Here is a 14,067-nt window from a genome sequence, read left to right as displayed (position 1 = left end):
TTGGAGTTGTTGTACTATATCTATCTCGTGATACATAACTATAGTCAATAGCTGTGCTTGGTCACGATTTTGTACTAATGAGTGCCCTCCGACCGTCCTAAATCCTAGATCCTGGCAGTAAGAGGTGCTTGTGCAACACTTGCAGGATTTAAAGGGAAGGACAAAAGGCTCCTTTCAATCAAAATTTATCATATGAATAAATATTCATTATCTGTACTACGGCTATTTGCTAGTGTAATCTTGGAATACTTTTATGCTTTTGTTCCAGTTATAGTAAATAACAATAACAGTGACATTTCTCATTCACACCATAACCTTAGTCCGTAGACCACATACCACAGAACCAGTAGTAGTACTTATATACATATGCAATTCACTTCAATCCAATCCCTCCATATCGCAATTCCCCTTACTGTCATCATCATAAGATCCTGCTTGACAATCCGGCGGGGGTTCGTATGGGGTGGTCCGAAATCACAAGTTACTTCACTCGGAACTAACTCATCGTGACCGTTTGGGTGCTTGTTGCTAAAGTAGGGAACGAGGAACCATCAAGGTTCCATCAAAAGCAAAGATAAAGAACAATAAACGATGAAGCAGAGCACAAGCCCATCTTAGTAATAGGTTGCAGTCTTCTGCTGTCTACTGAGAATTTGGCTGAACCAAAACAGAACTGTCAGCAATCCATTCCTCTTTGCTGCTAAGATAGGAACGAGAGGGTCATGAACTCACAGATATTGGTCTAATTCGTCGAGATGACGACGGTGTTCGAGCATCTTCTGCCGCACCATTTGGTATGTCTCGGGCTGTTCAGGTTGCATTGACTGGGTCTTGACAAAGTATCGTTCGCTGGTGGCTTCACGGCGTGTGATTGGCTCTTTGCTGCAGGTGAATGTGACGGTTAGCTGCGGGTGTTACTGGTGATGGGTGTACTGTTTGCGACCAGAGGAAGAAGTCATTGCTGAAGAAAGGGTGGATCACAGTGCTCCGAAACAATCCATGATGTCATTGCAACAGGGCCCGGCGGTGGTCCCCACGGCCCGCCGAAAGGGGAACAAACAACCAACACAGAACATAGTAGATAGCAGTTCAGCTTCACACTTACTCGGCCAGATATCCCCGGGGCTTGGGGCTGATTGTTTGTCCCTCGCGTCGAGCAGGTACGGCAATCGAGAAGGATCGCATGTTGCTGGAACTGCGGACAAGAGGACGCGACATTTGGCTGAGAGGCGACATGATGATGGTATAGATCGGTGGGTATCTTATCTCTTCAGGCTGAAGCAAAGCACGGGTGTCGTTGGAAAGAGTGATCGTTGCGGTAGAATTCAAGATGTCAAGTCAGAAAACCTCTAATTGAACAGTGGCGTTATTCTAGTGAAAGAACGAGTGAGATGGACAATGGACGACTGGCTGATTATATACAACCAACTTGATCGTCCCGTGAACATCATGTGACTTGGCCTCCTCGACTCAATCCGGCGACACTGAAACCATTCTATGGAATACAGCTTCCCATTTTCAAGCGAACCAAATTGTTTGCCCTGAGACCAATTTTCCAGCTCCCATCCCACAACGGACCAGTGTCCTCCGCCACCGCCACGATCGACGAATCCCCGGATCGGCATCCCTCTCATCCCCCGGCCTTGACGTCCCCGCGCCAGACAAGTGATGGCCATCGCTCTGCATCATTGGACAGGAAGAGAAAGGGCCGGGGAAGCAAGGGATGGGCACTTCCTCTGCTTTTTCTCCCTCCGTTTTACTACGGCCAGTGGTGGGATTGGTGGTGCTCTGTTTATCAACCATGTGGGATGATATCATCTGCGGGGATGAACATGCCAATCTTTGCGCAGACGGACCTATGGATGAGTCGTGTCAGCTCTGGTCTGCTGCAAACTCTCCCAGGACACCTCTGCCTCGGCCAATGACATCCCACATTGCCACGACAAATGAATGCCGGTCGCTGGCATTTTCCACTGCATCAGAAACAGGCCAGCTTGGACTGATGTTCGGGCTACTGGCACGGAAGGTATATACGAAGGTAGTATGCGAATCTGCAACATCCCAGCTATCTGTCCTACCCTGCCAAAAAAGGCCTCGGTGGTCATCCTGCATACCACCAACGCAATGGTACTAAATACCTCACCCAAGGTTCGAATTCCTAGCTACACGTCCAAAACAAATCAACCGAGCTGTACTTCTCAATGCGGTGATCAGTGCTCAAGCTTGGTTGATGGTAAAGTAACAACCGACGTCATTTTGCTTTGGCTTCCGTTCATTAGACAGCCACATGGCTCTAGAAGAACGGGTTCCAAACTCCTGCCCGCCAGTCCGTTGAGCAAAAGGTTCCAGAACCGCAACAACCCAGGGAAGGTCGTCCGAAGAATTAGCTCGTGTTCTTGCTTTGTACGCTGCAGCGTATCAGGAGAATACCCAAGTTACTCAAATCGGTGCTGGCAAACTCAACTGCTCATCCACCACTTGTAATGCTGGACGTGTACATTGTCGGCGTCACACTTTGCCTTCAGTATTGCTTGAAGGCGAGATTTGAAATCGAGATGACGGCGGGCGGCTACTACCGGGAGATCCTCGGGCGGGCCACTACCAAGATCACCCATACACAGTAGAGAGGTCTTTCCTCAATCCTTTTGGGTTGTACTAGTAGATGTAAATTGAAGCATTCAATCTACTGCTCTTAGACTTGATATGTTACCCAATAGTAATATAACGCTAGCCTGTTGCCCTCTGTCGTGAGCGGAAACTAGTTACTCCCAGCCTAGCAATTCGGTAGTACTACTACTAGTAACTATACTAGAGTTCATGAAAATATATAGTAGCAGGCGGTGCGATCACGCTTTCATTCAAGACCGACCCTACAATTTTACTACACATACAAGCTACTTACTGCGAGTAAACAGCAGTAATAAGTACTCAGTATAGCCAGCACCATGATGAGAATATGAATTTTTATCGATCCTTCCCCTCTAGTAGTATAATGAGACATGCCATTCAGCTCCTACCACTAGATAACTAACAGAGTAAGTAAATTAGAAGCAGTCTGGTCTTGTACAATCATCGACCTAAATCAAAAGCAAGTCTTCTACAATTTTATAAAACGGTTTGGAGAATACATCTTTGCACTTCAGAGCTTGTTCGATCTTCAATGCTGCGACATCGTATAACTAGGTAGGCGAATAGTGTATAATTAGGTAATGATATTTATTTGCATGCATAATACGTCATAATCTGTGTAATGGAAGATTACTGACTAATGTAGATATAATGCATTTCATAACTAATCAATTGTTGGATTATGCGGTGGGTTATGCAGTCCCCCGTTCTTAGCATGAGGGAAAAGGAGGTAAGAAGTAATGAAGTACTAATTCCTAGATTGTACATGCACTAGAGAGAGAGCTGGAAACTTGCAGAACTACTATGAATTGATGAGCTTTTTGACAACACTAGTACTTGGTGCTACTAGTAGTCTGGTGCTACTCTCTGTATGGGCACTACGATGTATTGATTACTTCCTAGTCTGGAATAATAGGGATACTCTCGCGTCATTGAAGTACTACTATTATCTCTGTTTATGTGGATTATAAATTAGTGAATGTAGCTACCTACATTAGTTACCTTGGTTGGTATACAACTATAAGTCAGTCGAGATTGGCATGCATCCTACCTGCCCAGCAAGGGATGGCTGAGCATACGTACTCAAACATCCCCCCTATCGACATCCATCTCACACCCTACATCCCCCCTCAAACACAAGCACAACTTCTCAATCAGCAGCTTGATCATCCATAAAATCTCCTTGTCTCTATCCGTCGCCGATTGATTCGCGGCGATCATCTCTCTCACCACCTGCCGACGATGACTCTCTGCCACAACATTGTAGCCTTCTCCCTCGGTGAATCCTCTCTCGCCTCCCTCGATACTGAGCAATGACACAATCCGTGTCCATTCACGATGTAGATCCATTTCGCTACCTTCGTCGCTCAGGACGTCCACGAGGGTTTTGATCTCTTCGCTTAGATGGAGGTTGTGCTGGTCTGGGTGCTGTCTGTCGACTGGGAGAGTAGGTAGTTCAGGAGTCGGGTAGGACTGTTGTTCTATGTCGATAGCGACTTCATCACCACCACCACCATACCGACCCGGTATCCTCACATCCAACCCACCCCCAGCGGGTAAATCCAACCTTCTGCCGTGCAGAAACGCACTCACCCGTCTTACACACCTCCCCCAATATAAGCTCCTCCCCATCCTTCGCACAAAATAAATCACCGTATGAAACCCCACTTGCCCCACGACTCCAACCAACGTAGTCATCACCGGCACCGCCAGCAGCGCCCAGAACACAAAGAACGACTTTCCCAGATTACTCGTCGGATAGAAATCCCCGTATCCGACGGTGGTCAGCGACACGAACGTGAAATACAAGGACTCGAAATAGGTCCATCCTTGACTCCGCTCCGAGGCCATGAAGATGCGCGCGCTGACGAGCCAGAGGAGGAGCCACGCGCAGGAGGAGAAGATGAAGATGATCCAGCGGTGGCGGCGCTGCCAGTGGGATTTGATTTGTTTGATTTTGATGATGTTGGTTCGGTGGGGAGGAGGAAGAGGAGGAGGAGATTGGCCTGTTTCTGGTGTTTTATGGTTGTGGTGGCTGTGGAGATGAATACCTTCTTGTTCGAGCTCGAACTCCAGCCGGAGCTCGCCTATCTTTCTTGAGAATGAGGCGATCGAACTGACGAATAAACCCAGACAGGTGATTCCCCCTGTAGCGTAGGGGAATAGCAGACTTCGTCCGAGATGGGTCTTCGGGACGATGTTGCCGATCCCCACGGTTAGGATGGTGTATGCGGACCAGTAGAGTGCATCCGTTAGGGACCATCCTTCGATGGGGATGTAGATGGCTGCGCCGCCGAGGAGGAATGTCGCGAGGGCGAGTGCGCGCAGGACGATGCTGGTGTTTTCGATGGTTCGGCGGTCTTGGAGGCTTAGGTGGATGGTGCGGATGCTGTACGCGTAGATGGTTAAGAGTCCTGCGATGAGGAGGTAGAGAACGGCGGCGAAGATGCTGTAGTAGAAGTTCTGGGTGTAGTTCCATGTTTCAGGGGTGGTGTTTTGGGGATGTCGGTGCACGGTCACGCCGATGAGACTGAGGAGGAGCATTGAGGATGTGAAGTAGAGGAGTGCTGTCGCGAGATATCCTCTCACTGCGTTCCATTTTAGCCGCATGGTCAGCAGGAGGGTGAGGTTTGCTGTCACGGAGAGTGCCAGCGATATGGCTTCGAGCGTCACGGTCCTGTTGGGTTACTTAGATGATATGTATTGAAGTCCTCTGGACGAGATCAATGACACACCAAGCAGGCTGAGCTATCATCACAGCTGCTGCAGTAGAAGAAACCGTTTCCTGCCATCCGTGGCTAACTGCACAAACACTGAAAATCACTGCCGAGGCGCTGATGGTTCCCTGGACATCTTAGCGATTATCGCCAACTGATCCGATTGAGATGCACATACCGCCAGAACAGGGAAGCTGGTTGTTGTAAGCCACCACCGAGACATTCCGACCGAGTATCTCCATTAGTTGACAGCGCTGGTGAACCGAACCGAAGATATTGGAGGCCGAAATCCGAGACATGCAGTGGTTAGTTTCGCATGAGTCGGGATACGAGGTTGACATCACGGGTCCCCGCGATCCCACAACGGGCAGCGTATATATTAGTATAAGATCTAGCATGAGTGCGCTCTGCAGCACTGTTGCAGATAACAATATTTGAGTCCTGGGAAGCTCGTTTGTTTGCTCTAGACATCTTCCGATACATCCAAACAAACACTGAAGTGAATCGTATACAGATCTCCTTACATACTACTACCATTGCATTTGTTTTCAAACTTCAGCACAACCGGAGTAGTGTTAAAAAAACTCTAGGCTAATAAAAAGAGAGCATTCATTGATATGCTTGCAATATCTAGGTTACATATCGGAACCCCTTCTGGAGCCGACGGGCAGCAGCAACATCGATGCCCTCTACATCCGCCGTCTTCTGTAGCCGACGAAGCTCCTTCTCGGTCAAAATCGCATCCTCATCCTCCAAGCGTGCCAGTCGCTTGTTTTGCGACCGCAGATGGAAGTACAGGAACGTTGCCATTATGGTGCCGAGAACTTGCATTCCAATGCACACCCCCAAAGCTGTATAGTAATACGGTGCCTCTCGTTCCAAATAAGTATACGGGGTCCAGATACTGGCCGAGTTCCCCAGCGAGTTGATGAACGCGTACGCGGCAGCTCGTTTGGCAGGAGGCCGAGGAATGGCATTCGCGATCCATGAATATAGCGTGCCGTTTTGAGCAAAAACAAAGATCATAAGGAAGAAGGAGAAGTACCGAGGCCCGAAGGAGTGGGTGGTCATGAAAATAACAAATCCCACGATGGTGAGTGGGACGGGGGCGACAAAGAACCAGAATCGATAACCGTAGCGATCAGAGAGATAGGAGTGGAAGAGACTGTATATCACCATGAATATGTATGGTGGTGCTACCAAGAGCAGCGAGATGATGTGGTTGTATCCCAGGGTCTCCGTCAAAGTGGGAAAGAAGTTCTGGAAGCCACTTGCGGCCGTGAGAGACATGTACGCAATAGCCAGAGCATAAGTCTTGACGTCCGTAAAGGCTAGCTTCAGACCTTTGACTTGGGTCATTTTGTCGCCGTCGTCGACATCCGCTTCGGCTGCCTCAATGGCCAAGCGACGATTGGCTATATGCTTCATCTCTGGCGACAACAGTTTCCAGGTATCAGGGAAGTCGGGTAGTATAGCGCAGATGGTGAGACCGATCACGACAGTGATGGTACCCTCGATAATGTACAACCATTGCCAGGCTGACATGCCTCTCTTGCCGGCCAATCCGTTAAGAATTCCCGCAGCGATTAGGTTTCCGAATGCACCGCTGAGCAATGAGCCAGAGTAGAAGATACTCATGCGAAGGGCCAACTCTTTCTTGGTGTACCACTTGGAGAGATAGAATAGCACACCGGCAAAGAATGGTGCCTCTACCAGGCCGAGAATAAATCGACAGGCCACGATGCCACCGTAGCTTGAGACCTGGCTGGTCAAGGCCGACACAAGGCCCCATGCTGTGGTGAAGAAACCAAGGTAGAGCGAGGGGCGGCCCATGTAGTTGAGGAGCAAGTTTGATGGAACCTGCATGAGGATATAGCCCACAAATAGAATGGACAGTCCTGTCTCGTACTTGGATTGATCAAGGGAGAGGTCCTGTTCTAGCCCTTGAAGCTTTGCAGCGGCGTAGTTATTTCTTTGAGAAACACGTCAGTACGTCCAACTCATAACCATTCAATGCCAAGAACCTGAGACGTACCGGTCGATGTAGTTCATCAGATAAACAAGGATTACCAACGGCATTATGAGGGTGTCAATCCGCCGCCGTAGTTGCCTCTCTAGAATCTTCTCCTCCTGCGTCAACTGTGCCAAATGGACAACCTCCTCATGAGAGATCTCGGCCTTTTCGCCCATGGCGTCATGGTCGGTGATGACATCCTCCGCCATGATGATACTTCAGGGAGGCAAGTCAAGTTCGCAGGGAGAGACAGGATGCACGAACAGTTCTGTTGCGAATCCCATCATAGAAGGAGGGAAAGATTCAGCTATATATACCCTGAGAAAAGCGAAGAAGCTTGATGCTTGGTATGGGGTGAACGAGCTTCAGGAAACACATGAGACGCATGCCGCCACCAGCAAATCCGGGGAAGGGCCGGGCGTGGGGGAAACTTTCCATGTAGCTTGGGCCATCCGGACGTCTGGTTGGACGCACGAAGTGCCGAGGAGCATCACAAATGCGGGGAAGGCAATTAAGATTCGAACCAGAAGCTGCTCAACTGATTCTCACCCCCACGCCGCTAGCCACGTCCCGTGTTATTCTTCTTCATCCATCGTGCGACAGAAGCTCTCCTGTCGGACATCGTCCGGGGAAGTGGAGCTGATCAACCCATCAGTGTCTCTCGGGCCTCCCCTAATGCTTCGTATCTTTGATCCTCTAACGAATACTGGAGAAAGTCTGTTGCAACCCCCGCCTTCAGCGTGAGACGTATACTTGGCGGTCAGTGCTTGAGGACTGTTGGGATTGTTGATCCATGGCACCATGCCCGGGGGGAAGTCGTCGTTTGTGTCGCAATTAGCATGCTCGCTGTATACAAGTCCTGTCGGGGAGAAATGTATTTCTGGCTATTCAGGCAAAAATGTCGAGCTCCCGTGTTTGCTTCCCTCACCAACGATAAGGATTGGCTCGCAGTATTTCCGTGCAGCTCCACGTTCTGGGGGGTAATATCGGTGATCTTCCTGCCAGCAGGTCAGCTCGAAGCTCTTGGTGTCGTCACACCTGGCAGGTTCCAGCCGTCCCGTCTCCCCATCGGCATTTCGTCCTAAGAAGGGAGATGCCGGTTCCACGCAGCATGGCACGACTAGGTCAGAGCAGTACGGAGAAGCCAAGGAGAGTTCAGCTGGCTGGCTTGGCCTTGAGGGGGTCATGTGGTTATCGGTCAGGTGATGTAGGAGCTAGGCACGTGTTGGAGAAGGATTTAACCAAGCAACTATTGTCTCTCATCTGAGATGGTATCTCTTCATTCACTTGACTCTGCATAGTTATTGCTATAACAGATGGAACTTCTACTTCCACACTAATACACGGCTACTTACTACAGTTACTCAGGAGTATTTCGTGATGAAGTTCCTCAGTGCCACATTTGCCACTTGCATAGTATAGTAGTATATATTTTGCTCGGGCAGCAAGTATCACAGCGCAAATTCTCAACACTCATGTCAGCATTGTACCGGAGTAGTACTAATTATAACTACCTTCAATTGTCCTTCGAAGTCAATCCGATTCAACAGAGCACAGTTAAACTGGAGAATTCATCATCTACTGTTTATGCTTTCTGGATGACGCTAACCAGTAACCCCCCGATCGGCCTGATTGGTGCCTCAGGCTGGAGCCTATTTCCCGTTGGCGACCATCGACCATCGACCATCTACGGAGTAACTACTGAGTGGATGTCTCCTCTTCCCCTAACCACTGATTACGCTCCGTTCCATTCTTCCTATCTTCCGTGGCAATTCTGGAAGCTTTCCATTCGCGCTATGCCCGACTCACCGATGATCAAGACCCCAACGGTGATCCCAAGAAGAGCTCCTGAAGGCGACTAACTAGTACATCCACCGAACCCACTTCTGCGGCCGCCGTCGCCTCAAGCGCCACTCGTTATTGGTCTCCTTAAGCCACAGCCAACAAAGGTCGTCGCGGGGCTCGCTGTAAGCGAAGGTGGGAATTTCGGAGGAACTCGGCCATGTCCGCCCAGATCTTGCTTGGTTGTGATCCCGCTGTTCTGTTGGCCCCGTTTCCCGCTCAAGCTCGACGTTGACCTTCCCCTATCGTAACATCGTGGCCTGGTACGACTGGAGCTCGTCGTCAAAGCTTGCCGCACATGGCCACCCACGATTCGCAGCCAGCCTTGGTCGCCGACCACATCCGGAGTAAGCCCGCCCTTACGTCGGCTCAGTTGACCCGTCAATTGCGATCCTGCAAGGCCTGCCGGTTCCGGAAAGTCAAGGTGCGTCCCGACCCGATACTAAGGTGTGGGCATGGGTCTCCATTATGGGGGAAAATGAAAGACAAGACCAGCGTCCAGACAAATAGGATGATGGAGGAAGCAAGAAGATGGAGCGAAATGCGCTGCTAGTTGGGTGGGAGGAGGCCCGTGCAACGCACTTTGCTGGCTTACCTGCATGTGTGTAAGCCTACCTAATTGACGATCATGAGAGACAGTGTGATCGCGTTCAGCCCTGTCATGCATGCTGTGCCCATGGCTACCCGTCCAAATGCCACTACGATACCAGTCCCGAAGATGTCCTGCAACCCATCAGTCAAGCCGATGAGATCCGTAATCTCCGGGAGGAAATCCGTGAGCTAAAAGCCAGCCTTCATAACTCTGGTGCGTGCCCCAATCCCGAGCCCGGATAGTCTTGGTGGGTGTGGAGGTGCTTCTACGGCAGGAAATTATTGACGTTACTGTTATAGAACACCGGATCCGGACCTCACGGCGACGAGCTCAGCTACAGAGCCTGGTCAACGCCATCCGCTCAGCCCCGCCAAACGCCGTCAATCGGCTCGTCGCCCAAATCCGAAAGCCTTGCGGGGAAACAAATGAAGTGGCAATCCCGGTGGGACCGCTGGATGGAACAGAAGGTGGGTGTCCGTCGCATCGTGGTGGGGTATAGACGATTGATTTGGGGGCTAAACAATGTCATGTGCAGCAGCAGAGGGTGGTCCTGCCGTTCTTCGTCACCCCAATTCATATGATAGCGACGACGATTCACTGGATACGGAAGACGAGGTATTCTCGCTCTCTGGCCGTGATGGGGACAGTCGGTCTTCCTCAGAAGAGAGCGAGGACTCGAGCTATGATTCGATATGTCACATTGGATCATGGAAGCCAATGCTGGAAGTGTTTATCGAACGTTTTGTGGATGCTTTCAGTCCAGTAGTACATTCTAAAACGGGACAGGCCGGCGCACTACGACGGGCTGCTGAGATACGCATGTTCTCGCCGATTCTCGTGGACGCGTTTGAATCCGTCTCCATAGCATATTTTGGGCGGACTGTTCAGGATAAGAATATTGAGGCAGCTGGTTTTCGGCTATACCCTCGGGTGCTGCGCAGTTTGCAGCAAGCGTTGCAAGATCCCCTGCGCAGCAAGGCTGAATCGACGCTAGTGACGGTCACCCTTTTGATGGCTTTCGAGGTATGAGCTTTCGATCTTGCACTTTGTGGAATATTCTGACTGCTTGTAGAGTGTAGAGCGAACGACACAAGTGTCGCTGATTGCTCATGTTCACGGTGCACTGCGCCTGATCGAGCATCGAGGACCAGAGAATCACATCCATGGCGTGGAACATTTGCTGTATACCGAGCTGCGTCCTTATTGGGTACGTCTTCTGTCTATTTGACTCGAATTCCTTCGCTCATTTGAAAACAGGTTGCTGCAGCCATTGTCAGCCGGACCCCTTCCGCCCTTGCAAGCGAGGACTGGATCAACCTGCCTTGGTCAGCCAACCCTAGCCGGAGAGACATTCTGCATTACTTGCTAGACCTGGCAGTTGAAATCCCCGCTCTGCTTTGGCAATTCGACGATATCGAGGCTGCTCTCAAATCGAACATGTACAGCACGCATGAGATTGGCGTGAAGCAAGCCTCACTATGGAGCGGTGTCGCTGACCTGACCAACCGCTTCCGCCAATGGAAAGTTCAATGGGTCGATAACAACCCCGACGGGCCACCTCAGGAAGTGGAAGTCTCGCCGGACGACCCATTTCCTCGATTTCATTGCCGGGACTTCCGCACCGGCGGTATAATCACACCTCCGATGTTCGTCTATCGGGACCTCCGTCTCGCACAAACCATGTGTCTCTATTATTCCACGCGGTTGATTCTCTCGTCTGCCGATACGCGACCTACAGATCGCGTTGGGCCGCTGGAACAGTATGCCTTGGGTTGTGGCATCTGCCGGTCCTTGCAATGGTACATCCTTAACGCCCCGGGAAACATGATTAACCGACTTGCGTTTCCGGTCAGGGTGGCGTGGGAGGTGTTCCCGGATGGAGGACCTGAACGGCAGTTTATGTACGAGGTGCTGAAATTGGTTGAGAAACGACATGCCCTAGGTCTTTGGGGGAGCAACATGTCCGAGATTTCTCCTCGGGCCGGACCTCCACGGAGCCAGTCCCCTGAATTGGCCCCGGGAGTTTGATGGATAGGAAGATGACTTTTTGGGGTCGCTGGACGAATCCCATTGTACATATTCACGAACTTTGGCCGTCTCCGCATATGCCGGTGAGTAGGCTTTTTATGACATTTGGTGCATGGTGCAGCTATATCAGAATCTGCTATCTCGGTCTCAGCTTCTCTACTGATCTGAGCAAAAGATCTGTTCGGGGAAGGCTGCAACCCGGTACGCGAAGCCTTCATCAATGAATGCCCAGTCAGATACCTATAGGTGCTGACTGTTGCAAGCGTGGAGAAATTCTGCTCCTGGCTTACCATATGCCTCGGTATACTCACGGAGTCTGGCCATTATATTCCACATTGTTGGTGGATATTGGGGGTCAATATTTACCGGGCAGGATTGAAATCACGTCATGGATTTGGTACTCTCAACCAAAAAGCTACAAGTTTGAAATTCAGCTAGCATCAAGGCCAAGTTCATATAGGATGACAGGCCTAGGCCGACCGAGTTAATGTATTTCTACATCGGTCGCACCAGTTATATTGCTTATATGCAGTGCATGATAGTGAGTAGTAAGCGGCATTGATCATCCGGGAATTGACCAGCCCCATACTAATAGGGGCTCAGGGGCATGGATATTCATCGGATCATGGTTGACTCCCTATAAGGCTAGATACAAGTTGAATGATGGTACCAAGTCTCGCAACTGGAGCAGGCCCGCGCTACGTCTGCCCCGAGATAGAGAAACGAACGAGTCAACAATCGCTAAGCCATCAATGCAGTGCAAAATGAGCATCGGAAGGTCAACCTCCGAACCCTGACGCGTCCAACCCTGCGAATTCGAAAAGGATTTGTGGTGGGCCGGGTTCAAGAACGGCAATTTTTAACGTTTCAACTTAAAACAAGCTTGACTGTCGACTCCACTCCCTGGCGGATCCACCACTGCTCCTGAGACAATCTTCGCGCCAAAATGGAATTGAATGACTCGAACTTGAACTGTTCCTGACTCCAAGTTGGAGATGGCTTCCATCAGGCTTCCAGGCCTTTATAACCGGGCCCGCGGCACCTTGAAGATCATGTTGGCTCATTGCTTCATCCTTCCTGCACTCGCTCATTTTTCTACCTTGTCACTCTTTTCTTCGCGACCGGTTCGCCTTCAAATCTTACGTTCTTTAAATAAAGTCCTCCGTTTCAATCACCATGCGCTACTCCTCTGTCGCTGTTCCTCTGGCCTTCGCTGCCCGTGCTGCTGCCGTCACCAGTGATGCCTGGGCCTTCGGAAACGGCTTCTATACCGGTCCCCCCACCAACGCGCACATCACCAGGGCTACCTGGTCTCTGGTGCCTCCTGATGTTCCTTCGAACGTCACCGTGAAGAACTCGAACGACGAGGTCTGGGTGTCGCTGTGGATTGGTCTCTCCTCTACCGCGGGTGACTACGACGCCGATCTCTACCAGCCCTTGTTGAACTGGTCTCCTGACAACGAGTCCCAGTACGTTCATGAACATCATCAGTGGTTCAGGAAGAATATGCTAACCTTGTTAAAGGGGCTGCCCTGCCTCGGATGACGAGTGGTGTGTCGCTGCTAGCACCTACACTCCCGGTTAGTGACCCAGCTTCAATCCGTGACTCAAACTGGTATACTGATGCTGTGTATAGATGGCCAGAATGGCCAGGCCTACGTGACGGTCCCCACGGACACCCAGGTGGACTTTGAGGGTATGTTCATACACCAAACCAAGACACTTGAAACTCAATCGGTCTGACAACGAATACAGTCTACGTCGAGAACGACAAGGTGTACCAGGTCGTCACCATGAACGGCAAGACCGTCTCCAAGGAGAGCGACGGTACGTTATCCATTCCCATTACTTACTACCGTCAACTCATTTACCATCATACTAACTACTAAAAATCTAGCCCTCGACAACCCCCTCCTCTACCTCTACTCCGGAGACGAGTGCTACACCGGCTCCGGTGACTGCGGTACCCTCCAATCCTACAGTACGCCTACCCCTTTACCCTTCTACTAGCCAATAAATCACCTAACATGAAATGAAACTAGGCTGGAACAACATCACCATTCACCTGAGCGCTGCCGACGAGAACTTCGGCGACACCCTCTCCCTGTACAGCGGCTCCGCTTCCAATGGCCTCACCACCTCCGACAAGGGCAAGACCTGGCACACCGATGCTATCAAGATCTCCAAGGACACTTTTGCCAATGTTGAGGCTTAAGCTGTGGGATCTATCCGAGATGGGATATAGG

The 14,067-nt window shown here is 50.5% G+C and overlaps 5 protein-coding genes across 5 annotated transcripts; 2 read left to right on the top strand and 3 right to left on the bottom strand.

Annotated features, from left to right (window-relative positions):
* Nucleotides 1-239: 239 nt before the first annotated feature.
* On the bottom strand, nucleotides 240-1,635 carry ASPBRDRAFT_44529 (uncharacterized protein). The gene is made up of 3 exons (XM_067625218.1): nucleotides 1,106-1,635; nucleotides 733-882; nucleotides 240-657 (listed from the first exon to the last, which is right to left on the bottom strand). Exons 1-3 carry the CDS (start codon nucleotides 1,234-1,236, stop codon nucleotides 615-617), a joined length of 324 nt encoding a protein of 107 aa, XP_067477620.1. The 5' UTR covers nucleotides 1,237-1,635; the 3' UTR covers nucleotides 240-614.
* A 1,953-nt stretch (nucleotides 1,636-3,588) lies between these two features.
* On the bottom strand, nucleotides 3,589-5,450 carry ASPBRDRAFT_44527 (potassium channel family protein). The gene is made up of 2 exons (XM_067625217.1): nucleotides 5,364-5,450; nucleotides 3,589-5,305 (listed from the first exon to the last, which is right to left on the bottom strand). Exons 1-2 carry the CDS (start codon nucleotides 5,381-5,383, stop codon nucleotides 3,712-3,714), a joined length of 1,614 nt encoding a protein of 537 aa, XP_067477619.1. The 5' UTR covers nucleotides 5,384-5,450; the 3' UTR covers nucleotides 3,589-3,711.
* A 525-nt stretch (nucleotides 5,451-5,975) lies between these two features.
* Nucleotides 5,976-7,568, bottom strand: ASPBRDRAFT_128909 (putative MFS transporter; the record flags this gene model as incomplete). The annotated part of the gene is made up of 2 exons (XM_067618099.1): nucleotides 5,976-7,317; nucleotides 7,381-7,568. The coding sequence occupies 2 exons, from the start codon at nucleotides 7,566-7,568 to the stop codon at nucleotides 5,976-5,978; spliced, it is 1,530 nt and encodes a 509-aa protein (XP_067477618.1).
* Nucleotides 7,569-9,499: 1,931 nt separating this feature from the next.
* ASPBRDRAFT_56177 (uncharacterized protein) lies at nucleotides 9,500-11,821 on the top strand (the record flags this gene model as incomplete). The annotated part of the gene is made up of 6 exons (XM_067627507.1): nucleotides 9,500-9,625; nucleotides 9,841-10,006; nucleotides 10,093-10,260; nucleotides 10,329-10,816; nucleotides 10,866-11,000; nucleotides 11,051-11,821. The coding sequence occupies 6 exons, from the start codon at nucleotides 9,500-9,502 to the stop codon at nucleotides 11,819-11,821; spliced, it is 1,854 nt and encodes a 617-aa protein (XP_067477617.1).
* Nucleotides 11,822-12,997: 1,176 nt separating this feature from the next.
* ASPBRDRAFT_128571 (uncharacterized protein) lies at nucleotides 12,998-14,036 on the top strand (the record flags this gene model as incomplete). The annotated part of the gene is made up of 6 exons (XM_067618071.1): nucleotides 12,998-13,290; nucleotides 13,346-13,401; nucleotides 13,458-13,517; nucleotides 13,577-13,648; nucleotides 13,719-13,802; nucleotides 13,864-14,036. The coding sequence occupies 6 exons, from the start codon at nucleotides 12,998-13,000 to the stop codon at nucleotides 14,034-14,036; spliced, it is 738 nt and encodes a 245-aa protein (XP_067477616.1).
* Nucleotides 14,037-14,067: the final 31 nt, after the last annotated feature.

The sequence above is a fragment of the Aspergillus brasiliensis genome, assembly GCF_001889945.1.
Source record: "Aspergillus brasiliensis CBS 101740 unplaced genomic scaffold ASPBRscaffold_8, whole genome shotgun sequence".
Taxonomy (NCBI): domain Eukaryota; kingdom Fungi; phylum Ascomycota; class Eurotiomycetes; order Eurotiales; family Aspergillaceae; genus Aspergillus; species Aspergillus brasiliensis.
The sequence above is the reverse complement of the archived record's forward strand: the minus strand, read 5'-3'. Positions and strand labels throughout refer to the sequence as shown.